General features: G+C 47.5%; 1 protein-coding gene across 6 annotated transcripts; it reads left to right on the top strand.

Moving 5' to 3' along the window:
* Positions 1–75: 75 nt before the first annotated feature.
* On the top strand, positions 76–26,852 carry hce2l1 (high choriolytic enzyme 2-like 1). Of its 6 annotated transcripts, none has more exons than XM_052512688.1 (11): positions 76–191; positions 279–330; positions 432–491; positions 5,668–5,835; positions 6,150–6,267; positions 6,508–6,686; positions 20,301–20,382; positions 21,812–21,936; positions 25,417–25,569; positions 25,746–25,833; positions 25,922–26,852. In XM_052512688.1, the coding sequence occupies exons 1-9, from the start codon at positions 123–125 to the stop codon at positions 25,425–25,427; spliced, it is 864 nt and encodes a 287-aa protein (XP_052368648.1). In that variant the 5' UTR covers positions 76–122; the 3' UTR covers positions 25,428–25,569; positions 25,746–25,833; positions 25,922–26,852. The 6 variants fall into 6 exon arrangements, with proteins under 6 accessions (XP_052368648.1, XP_052368646.1, XP_052368645.1 ...); XM_052512686.1 differs by having other exon boundaries at positions 25,746–25,789; positions 25,878–26,851; XM_052512685.1 differs by having other exon boundaries at positions 25,878–26,851.
* Positions 26,853–27,903: the final 1,051 nt, after the last annotated feature.

Genomic DNA, 27,903 nt, shown 5'->3' with positions numbered 1-27,903 from the left:
GGAACATCAGAACATGTAACCAATCAGTGCAGACGTTGAGGGGTGGGGGGGGTGGGGGGTAGTCTATATAGGTGTGGAGTTAGGACCTAAATCTGGATCAGAGACCAGTCTGGCCCAAGGACATGAAACTCATGATCTCTCTAGGAATCATCTTGGGAATGATGACCTATACCGCAGCTCTACCTATCCAGGTGAGTGCTGAATTTAGTTTAGAATGAATCTTACCTTAGTGGTGCTCTCTCACGTAAAACTTTCTGAAATTAACATTTCTTCCACAGAATTCATCGGTGATACAAGAAATGAGAGGGAGGTTGAAAAGAGGAAACTCAGGTAAATTGTTGAAATATTTACATGAACATGATTTTGTATTTTAATGTGGCACATATTTTCAGAATGTATCTTAACACACTTCTATTATCCGTTTATAATAGAGGTGATTAGGGGTCCAGAGGAAATGAATGCAATGGACAGGATCCTGAGAACCAATGGGAGTAAGTATTGTATCAGTTGCTTAGTTTGGGGTTGGAGTTTACAGGGAAGGAGATATACTGTGTTTGGGGCTGGAGAGATATACTGTGTTTGGGGTAGGAGAGATATACTGTGTTTGGGGTAGGAGAGATATACTGTGTTTGGGGCTGGAGAGATATACTGTGTTTGGGGTAGGAGAGATATACTGTGTTTGGGGCTGGAGAGATATACTGTGTTTGGGGCTGGAGAGATATACTGTGTTTGGGGTAGGAGAGATATACTGTGTTTGGGGCTGGAGAGATATACTGTGTTTGGGGCTGGAGAGATATACTGTGTTTGGGGCTGGAGAGATATACTGTGTTTGGGGCTGGAGAGATATACTGTGTTTGGGGTAGGAGAGATATACTGTGTTTGGGGATGGAGAGATATACTGTGTTTGGGGCTGGAGAGATATACTGTGTTTGGGGTAGGAGAGATATACTGTGTTTGGGGCTGGAGAGATATACTGTGTTTGGGGCTGGAGAGATATACTGTGTTTGGGGTAGGAGAGATATACTGTGTTTGGGGCTGGAGAGATATACTGTGTTTGGGGTAGGAGAGATATACTGTGTTTGGGGATGGAGAGATATACTGTGTTTGGGGCTGGAGAGATATACTGTGTTTGGGGTAGGAGAGATATACTGTGTTTGGGGCTGGAGAGATATACTGTGTTTGGGGTAGGAGAGATATACTGTGTTTGGGGCTGGAGATATACTGTGTTTGGGGTAGGAGAGATATACTGTGTTTGGGGCTGGAGAGATATACTGTGTTTGGGGCTGGAGAGATATACTGTGTTTGGGGCTGGAGAGATATACTGTGTTTGGGGCTGGAGAGATATACTGTGTTTGGGGATGGAGAGATATACTGTGTTTGGGGCTGGAGAGATATACTGTGTTTGGGGTAGGAGAGATATACTGTGTTTGGGGCTGGAGAGATATACTGTGTTTGGGGATGGAGAGATATACTGTGTTTGGGGTAGGAGAGATATACTGTGTTTGGGGTAGGAGAGATATACTGTGTTTGGGGTAGGAGAGATATACTGTGTTTGGGGCTGGAGAGATATACTGTGTTTGGGGCTGGAGTTGACAGGGAAGGAGATATACTGTGTTTGGGGTAGGAGAGATATACTGTGTTTGGGGATGGAGAGATATACTGTGTTTGGGGCTGGAGAGATATACTGTGTTTGGGGTAGGAGAGATATACTGTGTTTGGGGCTGGAGTTGACAGGGAAGGAGATATACTGTGTTTGGGGCTGGAGAGATATACTGTGTTTGGGGCTGGAGAGATATACTGTGTTTGGGGCTGGAGTTGACAGGGAAGGAGATGTACTGTGTTTGGGGATGGAGAGATATACTGTGTTTGGGGCTGGAGAGATATACTGTGTTTGGGGCTGGAGAGATATACTGTGTTTGGGGTAGGAGAGATATACTGTGTTTGGGGTAGGAGAGATATACTGTGTTTGGGGATGGAGAGATATACTGTGTTTGGGGTAGGAGAGATATACTGTGTTTGGGGATGGAGAGATATACTGTGTTTGGGGATGGAGAGATATACTGTGTTTGGGGATGGAGAGATATACTGTGTTTGGGGTAGGAGAGATATACTGTGTTTGGGGATGGAGAGATATACTGTGTTTGGGGATGGAGAGATATACTGTGTTTGGGGTAGGAGAGATATACTGTGTTTGGGGATGGAGAGATATACTGTGTTTGGGGATGGAGAGATATACTGTGTTTGGGGTAGGAGAGATATACTGTGTTTGGGGCTGGAGAGATATACTGTGTTTGGGGATGGAGAGATATACTGTGTTTGGGGATGGAGAGATATACTGTGTTTGGGGATGGAGAGATATACTGTGTTTGGGGTAGGAGAGATATACTGTGTTTGGGGATGGAGAGATATACTGTGTTTGGGGATGGAGAGATATACTGTGTTTGGGGTAGGAGAGATATACTGTGTTTGGGGCTGGAGAGATATACTGTGTTTGGGGATGGAGAGATATACTGTGTTTGGGGTAGGAGAGATATACTGTGTTTGGGGCTGGAGAGATATACTGTGTTTGGGGATGGAGAGATATACTGTGTTTGGGGCTGGAGAGATATACTGTGTTTGGGGCTGGAGAGATATACTGTGTTTGGGGCTGGAGAGATATACTGTGTTTGGGGCTGGAGAGATATACTGTGTTTGGGGATGGAGAGATATACTGTGTTTGGGGATGGAGAGATATACTGTGTTTGGGGCTGGAGAGATATACTGTGTTTGGGGCTGGAGAGATATACTGTGTTTGGGGTAGGAGAGATATACTGTGTTTGGGGCTGGAGAGATATACTGTGTTTGGGGCTGGAGAGATATACTGTGTTTGGGGTAGGAGAGATATACTGTGTTTGGGGTAGGAGAGATATACTGTGTTTGGGGTAGGAGAGATATACTGTGTTTGGGGCTGGAGAGATATACTGTGTTTGGGGCTGGAGAGATATACTGTGTTTGGGGTAGGAGAGATATACTGTGTTTGGGGTAGGAGAGATATACTGTGTTTGGGGCTGGAGAGATATACTGTGTTTGGGGCTGGAGAGATATACTGTGTTTGGGGTAGGAGAGATATACTGTGTTTGGGGATGGAGAGATATACTGTGTTTGGGGCTGGAGAGATATACTGTGTTTGGGGCTGGAGAGATATACTGTGTTTGGGGCTAGGAGAGATATACTGTGTTTGGGGCTGGAGAGATATACTGTGTTTGGGGTAGGAGAGATATACTGTGTTTGGGGCTGGAGTTGACAGGGAAGAGATATACTGTGTTTGGGGCTGGAGAGATATACTGTGTTTGGGGCTGGAGAGATATACTGTGTTTGGGGCTGGAGAGATATACTGTGTTTGGGGATGGAGAGATATACTGTGTTTGGGGCTGGAGAGATATACTGTGTTTGGGGCTGGAGAGATATACTGTGTTTGGGGTAGGAGAGATATACTGTGTTTGGGGCTGGAGAGATATACTGTGTTTGGGGCTGGAGAGATATACTGTGTTTGGGGCTGGAGAGATATACTGTGTTTGGGGTAGGAGAGATATACTGTGTTTGGGGTAGGAGAGATATACTGTGTTTGGGGTAGGAGAGATATACTGTGTTTGGGGCTGGAGAGATATACTGTGTTTGGGGCTGGAGAGATATACTGTGTTTGGGGCTGGAGAGATATACTGTGTTTGGGGTAGGAGAGATATACTGTGTTTGGGGTAGGAGAGATATACTGTGTTTGGGGCTGGAGAGATATACTGTGTTTGGGGTAGGAGAGATATACTGTGTTTGGGGTAGGAGAGATATACTGTGTTTGGGGTAGGAGAGATATACTGTGTTTGGGGCTGGAGAGATATACTGTGTTTGGGGCTGGAGAGATATACTGTGTTTGGGGCTGAGAGATATACTGTGTTTGGGGTAGGAGAGATATACTGTGTTTGGGGCTGGAGAGATATACTGTGTTTGGGGTAGGAGAGATATACTGTGTTTGGGGCTGGAGTTGACAGGGGGCTGGAGATATACTGTGTTTGGGGCTGGAGAGATATACTGTGTTTGGGGCTGGAGAGATATACTGTGTTTGGGGCTGGAGAGATATACTGTGTTTGGGGATGGAGAGATATACTGTGTTTGGGGCTGGAGAGATATACTGTGTTTGGGGCTGGAGAGATATACTGTGTTTGGGGTAGGAGAGATATACTGTGTTTGGGGCTGGAGAGATATACTGTGTTTGGGGCTGGAGAGATATACTGTGTTTGGGGCTGGAGAGATATACTGTGTTTGGGGTAGGAGAGATATACTGTGTTTGGGGTAGGAGAGATATACTGTGTTTGGGGTAGGAGAGATATACTGTGTTTGGGGTAGGAGAGATATACTGTGTTTGGGGTAGGAGAGATATACTGTGTTTGGGGCTGGAGAGATATACTGTGTTTGGGGCCCTGGTCAAAAGTCGTGCACTATATAGGGAATAGGGTGTCATTTTGGGACACATTCCAGGTGTTTGTGAGAGGGACGGTAACATGGTTCTACTACAGTACCTGTCACAGCGGTAACATGGTTCTACTACAGTACCTGTCACTGCGGTAACATGGTTCTACTACAGTACCTGTCACAGCGGTAACATGGTTCTACTACAGTACCTGTCACAGCGGTAACATGGTTCTACTACAGTACCTGTCACAGCGGTAACATGGTTCTACTACAGTACCTGTCACAGTGGTAACATGGTTCTACTACAGTACCTGTCACTGCGGTAACATGGTTCTACTACAGTACCTGTCACTGCGGTAACATGGTTCTACTACAGTACCTGTCACAGCGGTAACATGGTTCTACTACAGTACCTGTCACAGCGGTAACATGGTTCTACTACAGTACCTGTCACAGCGGTAACATGGTTCTACTACAGTACCTGTCACAGCGGTAACATGGTTCTACTACAGTACCTGTCACAGCGGTAACATGGTTCTACTACAGTACCTGTCACAGCGGTAACATGGTTCTACTACAGTACCTGTCACAGCGGTAACATGGTTCTACTACAGTACCTGTCACAGCGGTAACATGGTTCTACTACAGTACCTGTCACAGCGGTAACATGGTTCTACTACAGTACCTGTCACAGTGGTAACATGGTTCTACTACAGTACCTGTCACAGCGGTAACATGGTTCTACTACAGTACCTGTCACAGCGGTAACATGGTTCTACTACAGTACCTGTCACAGCGGTAACATGGTTCTACTACAGTACCTGTCACAGCGGTAACATGGTTCTACTACAGTACCTGTCACAGCGGTAACATGGTTCTACTACAGTACCTGTCACAGCGGTAACATGGTTCTACTACAGTACCTGTCACAGTGGTAACATGGTTCTACTACAGTACCTGTCACAGCGGTAACATGGTTCTACTACAGTACCTGTCACAGCGGTAACATGGTTCTACTACAGTACCTGTCACTGCGGTAACATGGTTTTACTACAGTACCTGTCACTGCGGTAACATGGTTTTACTACAGTACCTGTCACAGCGGTAACATGGTTCTACTACAGTACCTGTCACTGCGGTAACATGGTTTTACTACAGTACCTGTCACTGCGGTAACATGGTTCTACTACAGTACCTGACATGGTGATCATGTCTCTTTGACAGGGCTGGGCAGCTCTAGAGCCCGAGGCCTGTCCTTCAGGGAAGGAGACATTGCCAGCTCCTACAACATACAGAGCCGCAGCGCCATAACCTGCCCTGGTAACTCCTGCCTCTGGCCCAAGTCAGTGGATGGATCTGTCTATGTTCCCTACATTATCTCTCCACAATATGGCAAGTATCTGTACATTCTTTAAGGCTTTCTGATTCTAGAACTTTACATTTCTCTGTTTTGTCTCATGACTCATTGTGAACTGATCTTCACAGTATGGCAGGTAGCAGGTAGTAGGTGTATTAGGTAGCCATCACCAAATGGTAAAGTTAGACTCAGGTTATGACTCCCATGAAAATGACTCTTGTCATATTTCAGCTTTTATCTTTTGATTCTACATGACAAATCGTGAACTGATCTACACTGACTTCACACTTTTAATGCCAATTATTCGTTTGTGCTTTAGTGACAGTTGGAGGTAAATTTTGATTGACAGATGACATGGACAGAATCACCATAGAGATGGGAATGCTGGACATCTTACTTGAAACGTGTGTGAAGTTCGTTCCTCGCAGCCATGAAACCAACTTCCTGGATATACAGCCCAGGTTTGGGTCAGTGGTGTATCTTGGTTTTACTACTCAATGGACATCGTCTTAGGATAACATTCAGAAACATCTTCTTGCTTCTCGTTTCAGTTGCTTCATGTACGATATGCAGTGACAGCCTGGTCCCAGGTCTGTTTGTCCTGCCTTGATAACTGTGGCAAGACAGCACAAACAGGTCTGGGACCAGGCTAATACAGTCGGTCCATATGTTTTGCTGAATGTGTCTCTCCCCTGTTGAACCACTAGTTGCTGGTCATTCCTGGGTATGACTGAAGGCCCTCAGCCCATCTCCCTGCAGTCCCCTGGGTGCATGTGGTCTGGCATCGTTTCCCATGAACTCATGCACGCTCTGGGCTTTGTGCACGAGCAGTCCCGCTCTGACCGGGATCGCCATGTTTCTATCATGTGGGAAAACATCAGGAAGGGTCAGTGTCCCATCAATACATCAGGAAGGGTCAGTGTCCCATCAATACATCAGGAGGGGTCAGTGTCCCATCAATACATCAGGAGGGTCAGTGTCCCATCAATACATCAGGAGGGTCAGTGTCCCATCAATACATCAGGAGGGTCAGTGTCCCATCAATACATCAGGAGGGTCAGTGTCCCATCAATACATCAGGAGGGTCAGTGTCCCATCAATACATCAGGAGGGGTCAGTGTCCCATCAATACATCAGGAGGGGTCAGTGTCCCATCAATACATCAGGAGGGGTCAGTGTCCCATCAATACATCAGGAGGGGTCAGTGTCCCATCAATACATCAGGAGGGTCAGTGTCCCATCAATACATCAGGAGGGGTCAGTGTCCCATCAATACATCAGGAGGGTCAGTGTCCCATCAATACATCAGGAGGGGTCAGTGTCCCATCAATACATCAGGAGGGTCAGTGTCCCATCAATACATCAGGAGGGGTCAGTGTCCCATCAATACATCAGGAGGGTCAGTGTCCCATCAATACATCAGGAGGGTCAGTGTCCCATCAATACATCAGGAGGGTCAGTGTCCCATCAATACATCAGGAGGGTCAGTGTCCCATCAATACATCAGGAGGGTCAGTGTCCCATCAATACATCAGGAGGGTCAGTGTCCCATCAATACATCAGGAGGGTCAGTGTCCCATCAATACATCAGGAGGGTCAGTGTCCCATCAATACATCAGGAGGGTCAGTGTCCCATCAATACATCAGAGGGGTCAGTGTCCCATCAATACATCAGGAGGGTCAGTGTCCCATCAATACATCAGGAGGGGTCAGTGTCCCATCAATACATCAGGAGGGTCAGTGTCCCATCAATACATCAGGAGGGGTCAGTGTCCCATCAATACATCAGGAGGGTCAGTGTCCCATCAATACATCAGGAGGGTCAGTGTCCCATCAATACATCAGGAGGGTCAGTGTCCCATCAATACATCAGGAGGGGTCAGTGTCCCATCAATACATCAGGAGGGGTCAGTGTCCCATCAATACATCAGGAGGGGTCAGTGTCCCATCAATACATCAGGAGGGGTCAGTGTCCCATCAATACATCAGAGGGTCAGTGTCCCATCAATACATCAGGAGGGGTCAGTGTCCCATCAATACATCAGAGGGTCAGTGTCCCATCAATACATCAGGAGGGGTCAGTGTCCCATCAATACATCAGGAGGGTCAGTGTCCCATCAATACATCAGGAGGGTCAGTGTCCCATCAATACATCAGGAGGGTCAGTGTCCCATCAATACATCAGGAGGGTCAGTGTCCCATCAATACATCAGGAGGGGTCAGTGTCCCATCAATACATCAGGAGGGTCAGTGTCCCATCAATACATCAGGAGGGTCAGTGTCCCATCAATACATCAGGAGGGGTCAGTGTCCCATCAATACATCAGGAAGGGTCAGTGTCCCATCAATACATCAGGAGGGTCAGTGTCCCATCAATACATCAGGAGGGTCAGTGTCCCATCAATACATCAGGAGGGTCAGTGTCCCATCAATACATCAGGAGGGTCAGTGTCCCATCAATACATCAGGAGGGGTCAGTGTCCCATCAATACATCAGGAGGGTCAGTGTCCCATCAATACATCAGAGGGTCAGTGTCCCATCAATACATCAGGAGGGTCAGTGTCCCATCAATACATCAGGAGGGTCAGTGTCCCATCAATACATCAGGAGGGTCAGTGTCCCATCAATACATCAGGAGGGGTCAGTGTCCCATCAATACATCAGGAGGGTCAGTGTCCCATCAATACATCAGGAGGGTCAGTGTCCCATCAATACATCAGGAGGGTCAGTGTCCCATCAATACATCAGAGGGTCAGTGTCCCATCAATACATCAGGAGGGGTCAGTGTCCCATCAATACATCAGGAGGGTCAGTGTCCCATCAATACATCAGGAGGGTCAGTGTCCCATCAATACATCAGGAGGGTCAGTGTCCCATCAATACATCAGAGGGTCAGTGTCCCATCAATACATCAGGAGGGTCAGTGTCCCATCAATACATCAGGAGGGGTCAGTGTCCCATCAATACATCAGGAGGGTCAGTGTCCCATCAATACATCAGGAGGGGTCAGTGTCCCATCAATACATCAGGAGGGTCAGTGTCCCACATCAGGAGGGTCAGTGTCCCATCAATACATCAGGAGGGTCAGTGTCCCATCAATACATCAGGAGGGTCAGTGTCCCATCAATACATCAGGAGGGGTCAGTGTCCCATCAATACATCAGGAGGGGTCAGTGTCCCATCAATACATCAGGAGGGTCAGTGTCCCATCAATACATCAGGAGGGGTCAGTGTCCCATCAATACATCAGGAGGGTCAGTGTCCCATCAATACATCAGGAGGGTCAGTGTCCCATCAATACATCAGGAGGGGTCAGTGTCCCATCAATACATCAGGAGGGGTCAGTGTCCCATCAATACTTCATCTATGACAGTTACATCAGGAGGGTCAGTGTCCCATCAATACATCAGGAGGGTCAGTGTCCCATCAATACTTCATCTATGACAGTTACATCAGGAGGGTCAGTGTCCCATCAATACATCAGGAGGGTCAGTGTCCCATCAATACATCAGGAGGGGTCAGTGTCCCATCAATACATCAGGAGGGTCAGTGTCCCATCAATACATCAGGAGGGTCAGTGTCCCATCAATACATCAGGAGGGTCAGTGTCCCATCAATACATCAGGAGGGTCAGTGTCCCATCAATACATCAGGAGGGGTCAGTGTCCCATCAATACATCAGGAGGGTCAGTGTCCCATCAATACATCAGGAGGGTCAGTGTCCCATCAATACATCAGGAGGGTCAGTGTCCCATCAATACATCAGGAGGGGTCAGTGTCCCATCAATACATCAGGAGGGGTCAGTGTCCCATCAATACATCAGGAGGGTCAGTGTCCCATCAATACATCAGGAGGGGTCAGTGTCCCATCAATACATCAGGAGGGGTCAGTGTCCCATCAATACATCAGGAGGGTCAGTGTCCCATCAATACATCAGGAGGGGTCAGTGTCCCATCAATACATCAGGAGGGGTCAGTGTCCCATCAATACATCAGGAGGGTCAGTGTCCCATCAATACATCAGGAGGGTCAGTGTCCCATCAATACATCAGGAGGGTCAGTGTCCCATCAATACATCAGGAGGGTCAGTGTCCCATCAATACATCAGGAGGGTCAGTGTCCCATCAATACATCAGGAGGGTCAGTGTCCCATCAATACATCAGGAGGGGTCAGTGTCCCATCAATACATCAGGAGGGTCAGTGTCCCATCAATACATCAGGAGGGTCAGTGTCCCATCAATACATCAGGAGGGGTCAGTGTCCCATCAATACATCAGGAGGGGTCAGTGTCCCATCAATACATCAGGAGGGGTCAGTGTCCCATCAATACATCAGGAGGGTCAGTGTCCCATCAATACATCAGGAGGGGTCAGTGTCCCATCAATACATCAGAGGGTCAGTGTCCCATCAATACATCAGGAGGGTCAGTGTCCCATCAATACATCAGGAGGGTCAGTGTCCCATCAATACATCAGGAGGGGTCAGTGTCCCATCAATACATCAGGAGGGGTCAGTGTCCCATCAATACATCAGGAGGGGTCAGTGTCCCATCAATACATCAGGAGGGTCAGTGTCCCATCAATACATCAGGAGGGTCAGTGTCCCATCAATACATCAGGAGGGGTCAGTGTCCCATCAATACATCAGGAGGGTCAGTGTCCCATCAATACATCAGGAGGGTCAGTGTCCCATCAATACATCAGGAGGGTCAGTGTCCCATCAATACATCAGGAGGGGTCAGTGTCCCATCAATACATCAGGAGGGTCAGTGTCCCATCAATACATCAGGAGGGGTCAGTGTCCCATCAATACATCAGGAGGGTCAGTGTCCCATCAATACATCAGGAGGGGTCAGTGTCCCATCAATACATCAGGAGGGTCAGTGTCCCATCAATACATCAGGAGGGTCAGTGTCCCATCAATACATCAGGAGGGTCAGTGTCCCATCAATACATCAGGAGGGTCAGTGTCCCATCAATACATCAGGAGGGGTCAGTGTCCCATCAATACATCAGGAGGGTCAGTGTCCCATCAATATATCAGGAGGGGTCAGTGTCCCATCAATACATCAGGAGGGGTCAGTGTCCCATCAATACATCAGGAGGGTCAGTGTCCCATCAATACATCAGGAGGGTCAGTGTCCCATCAATACATCAGGAGGGGTCAGTGTCCCATCAATACATCAGGAGGGTCAGTGTCCCATCAATACATCAGGAGGGGTCAGTGTCCCATCAATACATCAGGAGGGTCAGTGTCCCATCAATACATCAGGAGGGGTCAGTGTCCCATCAATACATCAGGAGGGTCAGTGTCCCATCAATACATCAGGAGGGTCAGTGTCCCATCAATACATCAGGAGGGGTCAGTGTCCCATCAATACATCAGGAGGGGTCAGTGTCCCATCAATACATCAGGAGGGTCAGTGTCCCATCAATACATCAGGAGGGGTCAGTGTCCCATCAATACATCAGGAGGGTCAGTGTCCCATCAATACATCAGGAGGGGTCAGTGTCCCATCAATACATCAGGAGGGTCAGTGTCCCATCAATACATCAGGAGGGTCAGTGTCCCATCAATACATCAGGAGGGGTCAGTGTCCCATCAATACATCAGGAGGGGTCAGTGTCCCATCAATACATCAGGAGGGTCAGTGTCCCATCAATACATCAGGAGGGTCAGTGTCCCATCAATACATCAGGAGGGTCAGTGTCCCATCAATACATCAGGAGGGGTCAGTGTCCCATCAATACATCAGGAGGGTCAGTGTCCCATCAATACATCAGGAGGGGTCAGTGTCCCATCAATACATCAGGAGGGTCAGTGTCCCATCAATACATCAGGAGGGTCAGTGTCCCATCAATACATCAGGAGGGGTCAGTGTCCCATCAATACTTCATCTATGACAGTTACATCAGGAGGGTCAGTGTCCCATCAATACATCAGGAGGGTCAGTGTCCCATCAATACATCAGGAGGGGTCAGTGTCCCATCAATACATCAGGAGGGGTCAGTGTCCCATCAATACATCAGGAGGGGTCAGTGTCCCATCAATACATCAGGAGGGGTCAGTGTCCCATCAATACATCAGGAGGGTCAGTGTCCCATCAATACATCAGGAGGGGTCAGTGTCCCATCAATACATCAGGAGGGTCAGTGTCCCATCAATACATCAGGAGGGGTCAGTGTCCCATCAATACATCAGGAGGGTCAGTGTCCCATCAATACATCAGGAGGGGTCAGTGTCCCATCAATACATCAGGAGGGTCAGTGTCCCATCAATACATCAGGAGGGGTCAGTGTCCCATCAATACATCAGGAGGGTCAGTGTCCCATCAATACATCAGGAGGGTCAGTGTCCCATCAATACATCAGGAGGGTCAGTGTCCCATCAATACATCAGGAGGGTCAGTGTCCCATCAATACATCAGGAGGGTCAGTGTCCCATCAATACATCAGGAGGGTCAGTGTCCCATCAATACATCAGGAGGGTCAGTGTCCCATCAATACATCAGGAGGGGTCAGTGTCCCATCAATACATCAGGAGGGTCAGTGTCCCATCAATACATCAGGAGGGGTCAGTGTCCCATCAATACATCAGGAGGGGTCAGTGTCCCATCAATACATCAGGAGGGGTCAGTGTCCCATCAATACATCAGGAGGGTCAGTGTCCCATCAATACATCAGGAGGGGTCAGTGTCCCATCAATACATCAGGAGGGTCAGTGTCCCATCAATACATCAGGAGGGGTCAGTGTCCCATCAATACATCAGGAGGGTCAGTGTCCCATCAATACATCAGGAGGGTCAGTGTCCCATCAATACATCAGGAGGGGCAGTGTCCCATCAATACATCAGGAGGGTCAGTGTCCCATCAATACATCAGGAGGGGTCAGTGTCCCATCAATACATCAGGAGGGGTCAGTGTCCCATCAATACATCAGGAGGGTCAGTGTCCCATCAATACATCAGGAGGGTCAGTGTCCCATCAATACATCAGGAGGGGTCAGTGTCCCATCAATACATCAGGAGGGGTCAGTGTCCCATCAATACATCAGGAGGGTCAGTGTCCCATCAATACATCAGGAGGGGTCAGTGTCCCATCAATACATCAGGAGGGTCAGTGTCCCATCAATACATCAGGAGGGGTCAGTGTCCCATCAATACATCAGGAGGGTCCCCATCAATACATCAGGAGGGTCAGTGTCCCATCAATACATCAGGAGGGTCAGTGTCCCATCAATACATCAGGAGGGGTCAGTGTCCCATCAATACATCAGGAGGGTCAGTGTCCCATCAATACATCAGGAGGGTCAGTGTCCCATCAATACATCAGGAGGGTCAGTGTCCCATCAATACATCAGGAGGGGTCAGTGTCCCATCAATACATCAGGAGGGTCAGTGTCCCATCAATACATCAGGAGGGTCAGTGTCCCATCAATACATCAGGAGGGGTCAGTGTCCCATCAATACATCAGGAGGGTCAGTGTCCCATCAATACATCAGGAGGGTCAGTGTCCCATCAATACATCAGGAGGGGTCAGTGTCCCATCAATACATCAGGAGGGGTCAGTGTCCCATCAATACATCAGGAGGGTCAGTGTCCCATCAATACATCAGGAGGGGTCAGTGTCCCATCAATACATCAGGAGGGGTCAGTGTCCCATCAATACATCAGGAGGGGTCAGTGTCCCATCAATACATCAGGAGGGGTCAGTGTCCCATCAATACATCAGGAGGGGTCAGTGTCCCATCAATACATCAGGAGGGTCAGTGTCCCATCAATACATCAGGAGGGTCAGTGTCCCATCAATACATCAGGAGGGTCAGTGTCCCATCAATACATCAGGAGGGGTCAGTGTCCCATCAATACATCAGGAGGGGTCAGTGTCCCATCAATACATCAGGAGGGGTCAGTGTCCCATCAATACATCAGGAGGGGTCAGTGTCCCATCAATACATCAGGAGGGTCAGTGTCCCATCAATACATCAGGAGGGGTCAGTGTCCCATCAATACATCAGGAGGGTCAGTGTCCCATCAATACAACAGGAGGGGTCAGTGCCCCATCAATACATCAGGAGGGTCAGTGTCCCATCAATACATCAGGAGGGTCAGTGTCCCATCAATACATCAGGAGGGTCAGTGTCCCATCAATACATCAGGAGGGTCAGTGTCCCATCAATACATCAGGAGGGGTCAGTGTCCCATCAATACATCAGGAGGGTCAGTGTCCCATCAATACATCAGGAGGGTCAGTGTCCCATCAATACATCAGGAGGGGTCAGTGTCCCATCAATACATCAGGAAGGGTCAGTGTCCCATCAATACATCAGGAGGGTCAGTGTCCCATCAATACATCAGGAGGGTCAGTGTCCCATCAATACATCAGGAGGGTCAGTGTCCCATCAATACATCAGGAGGGTCAGTGTCCCATCAATACATCAGGAGGGGTCAGTGTCCCATCAATACATCAGGAGGGTCAGTGTCCCATCAATACATCAGGAGGGTCAGTGTCCCATCAATACATCAGGAGGGTCAGTGTCCCATCAATACATCAGGAGGGTCAGTGTCCCATCAATACATCAGGAGGGTCAGTGTCCCATCAATACATCAGGAGGGGTCAGTGTCCCATCAATACATCAGGAGGGTCAGTGTCCCATCAATACATCAGGAGGGTCAGTGTCCCATCAATACATCAGGAGGGTCAGTGTCCCATCAATACATCAGGAGGGTCAGTGTCCCATCAATACATCAGGAGGGGTCAGTGTCCCATCAATACATCAGGAGGGTCAGTGTCCCATCAATACATCAGGAGGGTCAGTGTCCCATCAATACATCAGGAGGGTCAGTGTCCCATCAATACATCAGGAGGGTCAGTGTCCCATCAATACATCAGGAGGGTCAGTGTCCCATCAATACATCAGGAGGGGTCAGTGTCCCATCAATACATCAGGAGGGTCAGTGTCCCATCAATACATCAGGAGGGGTCAGTGTCCCATCAATACATCAGGAGGGTCAGTGTCCCATCAATACATCAGGAGGGTCAGTGTCCCATCAATACATCAGGAGGGTCAGTGTCCCATCAATACATCAGGAGGGTCAGTGTCCCATCAATACATCAGGAGGGGTCAGTGTCCCATCAATACATCAGGAGGGGTCAGTGTCCCATCAATACATCAGGAGGGTCAGTGTCCCATCAATACATCAGGAGGGGTCAGTGTCCCATCAATACATCAGGAGGGTCAGTGTCCCATCAATACATCAGGAGGGTCAGTGTCCCATCAATACATCAGGAGGGGTCAGTGTCCCATCAATACATCAGGAGGGGTCAGTGTCCCATCAATACTTCATCTATGACAGTTACATCAGGAGGGTCAGTGTCCCATCAATACATCAGGAGGGTCAGTGTCCCATCAATACTTCATCTATGACAGTTACATCAGGAGGGTCAGTGTCCCATCAATACATCAGGAGGGTCAGTGTCCCATCAATACATCAGGAGGGGTCAGTGTCCCATCAATACATCAGGAGGGTCAGTGTCCCATCAATACATCAGGAGGGTCAGTGTCCCATCAATACATCAGGAGGGTCAGTGTCCCATCAATACATCAGGAGGGTCAGTGTCCCATCAATACATCAGGAGGGGTCAGTGTCCCATCAATACATCAGGAGGGTCAGTGTCCCATCAATACATCAGGAGGGTCAGTGTCCCATCAATACATCAGGAGGGTCAGTGTCCCATCAATACATCAGGAGGGGTCAGTGTCCCATCAATACATCAGGAGGGGTCAGTGTCCCATCAATACATCAGGAGGGTCAGTGTCCCATCAATACATCAGGAGGGGTCAGTGTCCCATCAATACATCAGGAGGGGTCAGTGTCCCATCAATACATCAGGAGGGTCAGTGTCCCATCAATACATCAGGAGGGGTCAGTGTCCCATCAATACATCAGGAGGGGTCAGTGTCCCATCAATACATCAGGAGGGTCAGTGTCCCATCAATACATCAGGAGGGTCAGTGTCCCATCAATACATCAGGAGGGTCAGTGTCCCATCAATACATCAGGAGGGTCAGTGTCCCATCAATACATCAGGAGGGTCAGTGTCCCATCAATACATCAGGAGGGTCAGTGTCCCATCAATACATCAGGAGGGGTCAGTGTCCCATCAATACATCAGGAGGGTCAGTGTCCCATCAATACATCAGGAGGGTCAGTGTCCCATCAATACATCAGGAGGGGTCAGTGTCCCATCAATACATCAGGAGGGGTCAGTGTCCCATCAATACATCAGGAGGGGTCAGTGTCCCATCAATACATCAGGAGGGTCAGTGTCCCATCAATACATCAGGAGGGGTCAGTGTCCCATCAATACATCAGGAGGGTCAGTGTCCCATCAATACATCAGGAGGGTCAGTGTCCCATCAATACATCAGGAGGGTCAGTGTCCCATCAATACATCAGGAGGGTCAGTGTCCCATCAATACATCAGGAGGGGTCAGTGTCCCATCAATACATCAGGAGGGGTCAGTGTCCCATCAATACATCAGGAGGGTCAGTGTCCCATCAATACATCAGGAGGGTCAGTGTCCCATCAATACATCAGGAGGGGTCAGTGTCCCATCAATACATCAGGAGGGTCAGTGTCCCATCAATACATCAGGAGGGTCAGTGTCCCATCAATACATCAGGAGGGTCAGTGTCCCATCAATACATCAGGAGGGGTCAGTGTCCCATCAATACATCAGGAGGGTCAGTGTCCCATCAATACATCAGGAGGGGTCAGTGTCCCATCAATACATCAGGAGGGTCAGTGTCCCATCAATACATCAGGAGGGGTCAGTGTCCCATCAATACATCAGGAGGGTCAGTGTCCCATCAATACATCAGGAGGGTCAGTGTCCCATCAATACATCAGGAGGGTCAGTGTCCCATCAATACATCAGGAGGGTCAGTGTCCCATCAATACATCAGGAGGGGTCAGTGTCCCATCAATACATCAGGAGGGTCAGTGTCCCATCAATATATCAGGAGGGGTCAGTGTCCCATCAATACATCAGGAGGGGTCAGTGTCCCATCAATACATCAGGAGGGTCAGTGTCCCATCAATACATCAGGAGGGTCAGTGTCCCATCAATACATCAGGAGGGGTCAGTGTCCCATCAATACATCAGGAGGGTCAGTGTCCCATCAATACATCAGGAGGGGTCAGTGTCCCATCAATACATCAGGAGGGTCAGTGTCCCATCAATACATCAGGAGGGGTCAGTGTCCCATCAATACATCAGGAGGGTCAGTGTCCCATCAATACATCAGGAGGGTCAGTGTCCCATCAATACATCAGGAGGGGTCAGTGTCCCATCAATACATCAGGAGGGGTCAGTGTCCCATCAATACATCAGGAGGGTCAGTGTCCCATCAATACATCAGGAGGGGTCAGTGTCCCATCAATACATCAGGAGGGTCAGTGTCCCATCAATACATCAGGAGGGGTCAGTGTCCCATCAATACATCAGGAGGGTCAGTGTCCCATCAATACATCAGGAGGGTCAGTGTCCCATCAATACATCAGGAGGGGTCAGTGTCCCATCAATACATCAGGAGGGTCAGTGTCCCATCAATACATCAGGAGGGTCAGTGTCCCATCAATACATCAGGAGGGGTCAGTGTCCCATCAATACTTCATCTATGACAGTTACATCAGGAGGGTCAGTGTCCCATCAATACATCAGGAGGGTCAGTGTCCCATCAATACATCAGGAGGGGTCAGTGTCCCATCAATACATCAGGAGGGGTCAGTGTCCCATCAATACATCAGGAGGGGTCAGTGTCCCATCAATACATCAGGAGGGGTCAGTGTCCCATCAATACATCAGGAGGGTCAGTGTCCCATCAATACATCAGGAGGGGTCAGTGTCCCATCAATACATCAGGAGGGTCAGTGTCCCATCAATACATCAGGAGGGGTCAGTGTCCCATCAATACATCAGGAGGGTCAGTGTCCCATCAATACATCAGGAGGGGTCAGTGTCCCATCAATACATCAGGAGGGTCAGTGTCCCATCAATACATCAGGAGGGGTCAGTGTCCCATCAATACATCAGGAGGGTCAGTGTCCCATCAATACATCAGGAGGGTCAGTGTCCCATCAATACATCAGGAGGGTCAGTGTCCCATCAATACATCAGGAGGGTCAGTGTCCCATCAATACATCAGGAGGGTCAGTGTCCCATCAATACATCAGGAGGGGTCAGTGTCCCATCAATACATCAGGAGGGTCAGTGTCCCATCAATACATCAGGAGGGGTCAGTGTCCCATCAATACATCAGGAGGGTCAGTGTCCCATCAATACATCAGGAGGGGTCAGTGTCCCATCAATACATCAGGAGGGGTCAGTGTCCCATCAATACATCAGGAGGGGTCAGTGTCCCATCAATACATCAGGAGGGTCAGTGTCCCATCAATACATCAGGAGGGGTCAGTGTCCCATCAATACATCAGGAGGGTCAGTGTCCCATCAATACATCAGGAGGGGTCAGTGTCCCATCAATACATCAGGAGGGGTCAGTGTCCCATCAATACATCAGGAGGGTCAGTGTCCCATCAATACATCAGGAGGGGTCAGTGTCCCATCAATACATCAGGAGGGTCAGTGTCCCATCAATACATCAGGAGGGGTCAGTGTCCCATCAATACATCAGGAGGGGTCAGTGTCCCATCAATACATCAGGAGGGTCAGTGTCCCATCAATACATCAGGAGGGTCAGTGTCCCATCAATACATCAGGAGGGTCAGTGTCCCATCAATACATCAGGAGGGGTCAGTGTCCCATCAATACATCAGGAGGGTCAGTGTCCCATCAATACATCAGGAGGGGTCAGTGTCCCATCAATACATCAGGAGGGTCAGTGTCCCATCAATACATCAGGAGGGGTCAGTGTCCCATCAATACATCAGGAGGGTCAGTGTCCCATCAATACATCAGGAGGGTCAGTGTCCCATCAATACATCAGGAGGGTCAGTGTCCCATCAATACATCAGGAGGGGTCAGTGTCCCATCAATACATCAGGAGGGTCAGTGTCCCATCAATACATCAGGAGGGTCAGTGTCCCATCAATACATCAGGAAGGGTCAGTGTCCCATCAATACATCAGGAGGGGTCAGTGTCCCATCAATACATCAGGAGGGTCAGTGTCCCATCAATACATCAGGAGGGATCAGTGTCCCATCAATACATCAGGAGGGGTCAGTGTCCCATCAATACATCAGGAGGGTCAGTGTCCCATCAATACATCAGGAGGGTCAGTGTCCCATCAATACATCAGGAGGGGTCAGTGTCCCATCAATACATCAGGAGGGGTCAGTGTCCCATCAATACATCAGGAGGGGTCAGTGTCCCATCAATACATCAGGAGGGGTCAGTGTCCCATCAATACATCAGGAGGGGTCAGTGTCCCATCAATACATCAGGAGGGTCAGTGTCCCATCAATACATCAGGAGGGTCAGTGTCCCATCAATACATCAGGAAGGGTCAGTGTCCCATCAATACATCAGGAGGGTCAGTGTCCCATCAATACATCAGGAGGGTCAGTGTCCCATCAATACATCAGGAGGGTCAGTGTCCCATCAATACATCAGGAGGGGTCAGTGTCCCATCAATACATCAGGAGGGGTCAGTGTCCCATCAATACATCAGGAGGGTCAGTGTCCCATCAATACATCAGGAGGGTCAGTGTCCCATCAATACATCAGGAGGGGTCAGTGTCCCATCAATACATCAGGAAGGGTCAGTGTCCCATCAATACATCAGGAGGGGTCAGTGTCCCATCAATACATCAGGAGGGGTCAGTGTCCCATCAATACATCAGGAGGGGTCAGTGTCCCATCAATACATCAGGAGGGTCAGTGTCCCATCAATACTTCATCTATGACAGTTACATTTGAGTATTTTAGCGGATGCTCTTATCCAGAGCGACTTACTGAAATGATAGTATTCATTTTTCTTACTGGTCCCCTGTGGGAATCGAACCCACAACCCTGTCATTGCAAGCCCCATGCTCTACCAAATGAGCCACACGGGATCCTCTCTCTTTTGCTCTCCCTCTCTCTACTCTCTCGCTCACTCTCTCTACTCTCTCGCACACTCCCTCTCCCTCTCTCTCTCTCTCTCTCTCTCTCTCTCTCTCTCCCTCTCTCTCTCTCTCTCACTCTCTCAACTCTCTCGCTCCCTCTCCCTCTCTCTCTCTCTCTCTCTCTCTCTCACTCTCTCAACTCTCTCGCTCCCTCTTTCACTCATTCTCCCTCTCTCGCTCCCTCTCCCTCCCTCTCCCTCTCTCGCTCCATCTCTCTCTCTCTCCTCTCTCCCTCTCTCTCTCTCTCTCTCTCTCTCTCTCTCTCTCTCTCTCTCTCTCTCTCTCTCTCTCTCTCTCTCTCTCTCTCTCTATTCATGTGTTTACTGTACCTATGATGACTTCCTGAAATTTTTGTCCCTCTAAACAGGTCAGAAGCATAACTTTAAGAAGTACCAGACCAACAACCTCAATACTGTCTACGATTACGGCTCCATCATGCACTATGGCAGGTGAGTTGGTTTATAAAACCAAAACCCAATTTTATGTCACATGCGCCGAATACAACAGGTTTAGACTTTACCGTGAAATGCTTACTTACGAGCCCTTAACCAACAATACAGAGTTAAAAAGAACTACAATTGTAACAACAATAAATAATAATGATATATACAAGGAGTAACGGTACCGAGTCAATTTGCAGGGAGGTGTACAAGGTAGTTGAGGTAATATGTAAATGTAGGTAGGAAACAGAGGGCACTCCCCGATCCACATTGACGGGGCTGAGCGGGTCAAGAGCTTCAAGTTCCTCGTTGTCCATATCACCAAGGTCTTGACATGGTTGTGCTCTAATGTTCGGTTCTACGGTTGTGCTCTAATGTTGGGTTCTAAGGTTGTGCTCTAATGTTGGGTTCTAAGGTTGTGCTCTAATGTTGGGTTCTAAGGTTGTGCTCTAATGTTGGGTTCTAAGGTTGTGCTCTAATGTTGGGTTCTAAGGTTGTGCTCTAATGTTGGGTTCTAAGGTTGTGCTCTAATGTTGGGTTCTAAGGTTGTGCTCTAATGTTGGGTTCTAAGGTTGTGCTCTAATGTTGGGTTCTAAGGTTGTGCTCTAATGTTGGGTTCTAAGGTTGTGCTCTAATGTTGGGTTCTAAGGTTGTGCTCTAATGTTGGGTTCTAAGGTTGTGCTCTAATGTTGGGTTCTAAGGTTGTGCTCTAATGTTGGGTTCTAAGGTTGTGCTCTAATGTTGGGTTCTAAGGTTGTGCTCTAATGTTGGGTTCTAAGGTTGTGCTCTAATGTTGGGTTCTAAGGTTGTGCTCTAAGGTTGTGCTCTAATGTTGGGTTCTAAGGTTGTGCTCTAATGTTCGGTTCTACGGTTGTGCTCTAATGTTGGGTTCTAAGGTTGTGCTCTAATGTTGGGTTCTAAGGTTGTGCTCTAATGTTGGGTTCTAAGGTTGTGCTCTAATGTTGGGTTCTAAGGTTGTGCTCTAATGTTGGGTTCTAAGGTTGTGCTCTAATGTTGGGTTCTAAGGTTGTGCTCTAATGTTGGGTTCTAAGGTTGTGCTCTAATGTTGGGTTCTAAGGTTGTGCTCTAATGTTGGGTTCTAAGGTTGTGCTCTAATGTTGGGTTCTAAGGTTGTGCTCTAATGTTGGGTTCTAAGGTTGTGCTCTAATGTTGGGTTCTAAGGTTGTGCTCTAATGTTGGGTTCTAAGGTTGTGCTCTAATGTTGGGTTCTAAGGTTGTGCTCTAATGTTGGGTTCTAAGGTTGTGCTCTAATGTTGGGTTCTAAGGTTGTGCTCTAATGTTGGGTTCTAAGGTTGTGCTCTAAGGTTGTGCTCTAATGTTCGGTTCTAAGGTTGTGCTCTAATGTTGGGTTCTAAGGTTGTGCTCTAATGTTGGGTTCTAAGGCTGTGTTCTTCTAAGGTTGCATTCTCTGATACAGGTATGCCTTCTCAGAGGACGGTAGCCCAACCATCATCCCCAAACCAGATCCCAACACTCCTATTGGTCAGCGAGATGGACCCAGTGTTCTGGACATACAGAAGATAAACCTACTGTATGAATGTGGTACGTAGTTACCGGCTTCACCATGTCAGTGGATATGGCATGGTTAAGTGTTTGTGAACCGTATGTTTTCATGGCATCACTAGTACAGTGTTTTATTTTGTCTGCTAGGTGGCCTGGTGTAACTCCGATGAAGAACTGTCAGCGTAGACCACAAACTGATGGAACAATTCATATCCCATTTATACTGATATTTTAATCATGTTTATGAAACTTAAGATCGAGACAAGTCAATAAAGTCTGTTATAAGTGTTGTACAACGTGATTTAAAGTGTGAGATCTCGTAATGGTCGTTATCACAACCGATGACCACATGGGGATTAATGGGCAACCCGACGTGCATCTGCTTCATGGCGATCAGAGTGATCCTTCTCAGTCCCAGGCCATTCTAATCATTCATGACAGCTCCTCTTCAGCAGACTAACACCCACTGACACCTCGTTCATACTATCTGCCTGCTCCATACAAAGGCACTTGTTTTCTACATAAGATCATGTTTTCCATCATTTTTGTCATACTGGTTTTCTCCTAAGACTGTCAATGATTGTTATGGGGGGGGGGGGCGACAATGTCCAAATCTTACATTTGTCCAATCGCTTGTTCTTGCGTTCGATTCTATCACATATGAAAAACAGTAGAGTATCACCGAAGAAGTTCCCCAGAACTCTGTTGATAGGCTACGTTGATTTGAATCGGTAGAATATCACCAAAAGAGCTTTTACAGTAGAATACCACCAAAAGAGCTTTTACAGTAGAATACCACCAAAAGAGCCTTTACAGTAGAATACCACCAAAAGAGCTTTTACAGTAGAATACCACCAAAAGAGCTTTTACAGTAGAATACCACCAAAAGAGCTTTTACAGTAGAATACCACCAAAAGAGCTTTTACAGTAGAATACCACCAAAAGAGCTTTTACAGTAGAATACCACCAAAAGAGCTTTTACAGTAGAATACCACCAAAAGAGCTTTTACAGTAGAATACCACCAAAAGAGCTTTTACAGTAGAATACCACCAAAAGAGCTTTTACAGTAGAATACCACCAAAAGAGCTTTTACAGTAGAATACCACCAAAAGAGATTTTACAGTAGAATACCACCAAAATAGCTTTTACAGTAGAATACCACCAAAATAGCTTTTACAGTAGAATACCACCAAAAGAGATTTTACAGTAGAATACCACCAAAATATATTTTACAGTAGAATACAACCAAAAAAGCTTTTACAGTAGAATACCACCAAAAGAGCTTTTACAGTAGAATACCACCAAAAGAGCCTTTTGCTTTCTGGATCATTCTCATCCCAGGGGCCCAGGTCAGTTCAGCAGGGAGTCCAGGTCAGTTCAGCAGGGAGCCCAGGTCAGTTCAGCTGGGGGCCCAGGTCAGTTCAGCTGGGGGCCCAGGTCAGTTCAGCTGGGGGCCCAGGTCAGTTCAGCAGGGAGCCCAGGTCAGTTCAGCTGGGGGCCCAGGTCAGTTCAGCAGGGAGTCCAGGTCAGTTCAGCAGGGAGCCCAGGTCAGTTCAGCTGGGGGCCCAGGTCAGTTCAGCTGGGAGCCCAGGTCAGTTCAGCAAGGAGCCCAGGTCAGTTCAGCTGGGGGCCCAGGTCAGTTCAGCAGGGAGCCCAGGTCAGTTCAGCAGGGAGCCCAGGTCAGTTCAGCTGGGAGCCCAGGTCAGTTCAGCTGGGAGCCCAGGTCAGTTCAGCAGGGAGCCCAGGTCAGTTCAGCAGGGAGCCCAGGTCAGTTCAGCTGGGAGCCCAGGTCAGTTCAGCTGGGAGCCCAGGTCAGTTCAGCTGGGAGCCCAGGTCAGTTCAGCAGGGAGCCCAGGTCAGTTCAGCTGGGAGCCCAGGTCAGTTCAGCTGGGAGCCCAGGTCAGTTCAGCTGGGAGCCCAGGTCAGTTCAGCAGGGAGCCCAGGTCAGTTCAGCAGGGAGCCCAGGTCAGTTCAGCTGGGAGCCCAGGTCAGTTCAGCTGGGAGCCCAGGTCAGTTCAGCTGGGAGCCCAGGTCAGTTCAGCTGGGAGCCCAGGTCAGTTCAGCTGGGAGCCCAGGTCAGTTCAGCTGGGAGCCCAGGTCAGTTCAGCTGGGGGCCCAGGTCAGTTCAGCTGGGAGCCCAGGTCAGTTCAGCTGGGAGCCCAGGTCAGTTCAGCTGGGAGCCCAGGTCAGTTCAGCTGGGAGCCCAGGTCAGTTCAGCTGGGAGCCCAGGTCAGTTCAGCTGGGAGCCCAGGTCAGTTCAGCTGGGAGCCCAGGTCAGTTCAGCTGGGAGCCCAGGTCAGTTCAGCTGGGAGCCCAGGTCTGTTCAGCTGGGGGCCCAGGTCAGTTCAGCTGGGGGCCCAGGTCAGTTCAGCTGGGAGCCCAGGTCAGTTCAGCTGAGGGCCCAGGTCAGTTCAGCTGGGAGCCCAGGTCAGTTCAGCTGGGAGCCCAGGTCAGTTCAGCTGGGAGCCCAGGTCAGTTCAGCTGGGAGCCCAGGTCTGTTCAGCTGGGGGCCCAGGTCAGTTCAGCTGGGGGCCCAGGTCAGTTCAGCTGGGGGCCCAGGTCAGTTCAGCTGGGGGCCCAGGTCAGTTCAGCTGGGAGCCCAGGTCAGTTCAGCTGGGAGCCCAGGTCAGTTCAGCTGAGGGCCCAGGTCAGCTCAGCTGAGGGCCCGGGTCAGCTCAGCTGCTAATGTGTGCTCCTACGTTGGAAGGCTCTTCGCGTGGACAGCCGTGCTCGTCCCCTTCTTCTTCTCTTCCTGCGCATCGTTGAGGTCACTTTCTGCTTTCCACTGTCCTTTCGTAAGCTGCGCAGGAAATTGAAAGACAGGTAGAGGGACAGGTAGGTGAGGAACAGGTAGCAGGCCCACAGAATGACCATTATGGGAAGAATTGTCTGAAAGATCTTTCTGCCATTGAGGCAATATGAGCTATCTTGTCATACTCAGTAACACGAATAGATAATCCCCAGAGAAGTAAAGTCAAATTTAGTCCGGAATGTTTTTTTTAAGAGTAGCATCATCTAAATAATTAATTCAATAATAAATAAATCCTGTTCTACAACTGCTACTATGGTTATCAGAATCGTCTTCTTATAGTATTGATTAATTGCCCACTTGTCTTCGGTGGTGAGAGTGGAGGCTACTCCAGAGAGGTGGAGACGCGTTACGTTCCAGCTCCTTGTCTATTTGGCTCTATTTAAGCAGCTTAAACTAGATTAGTGTCTCAGATACTCTGCCTCACAAAGAAAGCAGACATGTTTATCCACTTTTTCTTAACACTGAATACAGTTGTATCATTGATTTTGTATATATTTTTTACATCATAAAATACAGTATGTAATAATATAATATAATAATATATAATATATAATATATATGCCATTTAGCTGACGCTTTTATCCAAATGTAGAGCACCAAGTATTACATGTTCAACATTAAACTAGAAAAGTGTCAATCTACATGAAATACTGTGAAAATGTAACTAGTAGGTGCAAAAATAATTGGCTACCAAATCCCTTTACAGTGCCTTCGTAAAGCATTGAGGGTCCCCAAGATCACAGTGGTCTCCATCATTCTGCAGCATTGAAGGTCCCCAAGAACACAGTGGACTCCATCATTCTGCAGTATTGAAGGTCCCCAAGAACACAGTGGCCTCCATCATTCTGCAGCATTAAAGGTCCCCTAGAACACAGTGGCCTCCATCATTCTGCAGCATTAAAGGTCCCCAAGAACACAGTGGCCTCCATCATTCTGCAGCATTGAAGGTCCCCAAGAACACAGTGGTCTCCATCACTCTGCAGCATTGAAGGTCCCCTAGAACACAGTGGCCTCCATCATTCTGCAGCATTAAAGGTCCCCAAGAACACAGTGGTCTCCATCATTCTGCAGCATTGAAGGTCCCCAAGAACACAGTGGCCTCCATCATTCTGCAGCATTGAAGGTCCCCAAGAACACAGTGGCCTCCATCATTCTGTAGCATTGAAGGTCCCCAAGAACACAGTGGTCTCCATCATTCTGCAGCATTGAAGGTCCCCAAGAACACAGTGGCCTCCATCATTCTGCAGCATTGAAGGTCCCCAAGAACACAGTGGCCTCCATCATTCTGCAGCATTGAAGGTCCCCAAGATCACAGTGGCCTCCATCATTCTCAAATGGAAGAAGGTTGGAACCACCAAGACTCTTCCTAGAGCATTTTCCAAATCATGTCCAATCAATTGAACTTACCACCAGGTGGACTCCAATCAAGTTGTAGAAACACCTCAAGGATGATCAATGGAAACAGGACGCACCTGAACTCAATAAGCACCCTATTCCTTATATAGTGCACTACTTTTATAGCACCCTATTCCCTATATAGTGCACTACTTTTATAGCACCCTATTCCCTATATAGTGCACTACTTTTATAGCACCCTATTCCCTATATAGTGCACTACTTTTATAGCACCCTATTCCCTATATAGTGCACTACTTTTATAGCACCCTATTCCCTATATAGTGCACTACTTTTATAGCACCCTATTCCCTATATAGTGCACTACTTTTATAGCACCCTATTCCCTATATAGTGCACTACTTTTATAGTACCCTATTCCCTATATAGTGCACTACTTTTATAGCACCCTATTCCCTATATAGTGCACTACTTTTATAGCACCCTATTCCCTATATAGTGCACTACTTTTATAGCACCCTATTCCCTATATAGTGCACTACTTTTATAGCACCCTATTCCCTATATAGTGCACTACTTTTATAGCACCCTATTCCCTATATAGTGCACTACTTTTATAGCACCCTATTCCCTATATAGTGCACTACTTTTATAGCACCCTATTCCCTATATAGTGCACTACTTTTATAGCACCCTATTCCCTATATAGTGCACTACTTTTATAGCACCCTATTCCCTATATAGTGCACTACTTTTATAGCACCCTATTCCCACTACTTTTAATAATAATATAATATAATAATAATAATAATAATACTTTTGGTCAAAATATATAGTACTTATACTTTTGGTCACTATATAGGAGCAGGGTGCCATTTAAGGGATGCAACGTTGGACTGCAAGCTGACTGGCCCAGCTCTTTCTGGTAACAGCCAATCAGCCATGCCGTTGTTGTGATGTGAGTGAACAGTATTGGTGACCATTCTGGATCAGAGCAATAAAAAAAAGAACAGTATTTCAAATAGTTTTTCTTCTGAGTTTTCACTTTTCTATTCTAATATTGGATGTCATTTTTTTTGTTGGTCCATTTCAAAGTGTAGTGACAGTGAAGTCATATCAATGAAATATAAGTAAGAACAGACCAATGATGAAGTCATATCAATGAAATATAAGTAAGAACAGACCAATGATGAAGTCATATCAATGAAATATAAGTAAGAACAGACCAATGATGAAGTCATATCAATGAAATATAAGTAAGAACAGACCAATGATGAAGTCATATCAATGAAATATAAGTAAGAACAGACCAATGATGAAGTCATATCAATGAAATATAAGTAAGAACAGACCAATGATGAAGTCATATCAATGAAATATAAGTAAGAACAGACCAATGATGAAGTCATATCAATGAAATATAAGTAAGAACAGACCAATGATGAAGTAATATCAATGAAATATAAGTAAGAACAGACCAATGATGAAGTCATATCAATGAAATATAAGTAAGAACAGACCAATGATGAAGTCATATCAATTAAATATAAGTAAGAACAGACCAATGATGAAGTCATATCAATTAAATATAAGTAAGAACAGACCAATGATGAAGTCATATCAATTAAATATAAGTAAGAACAGACCAATGATGAAGTCATATCAATTAAATATAAGTAAGAACAGACCAATGATAATTAAATATAAGTAAGAACAGACCAATGATGAAGTCATATCAATGAAATATAAGTAAGAACAGACCAATGATGAAGTCATATCAATGAAATATAAGTAAGAACAGACCAATGATGAAGTCATATCAATGAAATATAAGTAA

The sequence above is a fragment of the Oncorhynchus keta genome, unplaced genomic scaffold (genome assembly GCF_023373465.1).
Source record: "Oncorhynchus keta strain PuntledgeMale-10-30-2019 unplaced genomic scaffold, Oket_V2 Un_contig_9092_pilon_pilon, whole genome shotgun sequence".
NCBI lineage: Eukaryota > Metazoa > Chordata > Actinopteri > Salmoniformes > Salmonidae > Oncorhynchus > Oncorhynchus keta.
Note: the sequence above shows the minus strand (reverse complement) of the source record. Positions and strands in the feature narration are given on the sequence as shown.

Excerpts from the sequence above, each read along its gene's own strand:
- hce2l1 (XM_052512684.1), top strand. The coding sequence starts at position 123 with ATGAAACTCATGATCTCTCTAGGAATCATCTTGGGAATGATGACCTAT. Across the intron at positions 331-431 it reads GTTGAAAAGAGGAAACTCAG|AGGTGATTAGGGGTCCAGAG; the intron begins GTAAATTGTTGA and ends CGTTTATAATAG. Across the intron at positions 6,268-6,507 it reads GATATACAGCCCAGGTTTGG|TTGCTGGTCATTCCTGGGTA; the intron begins GTCAGTGGTGTA and ends TTGAACCACTAG.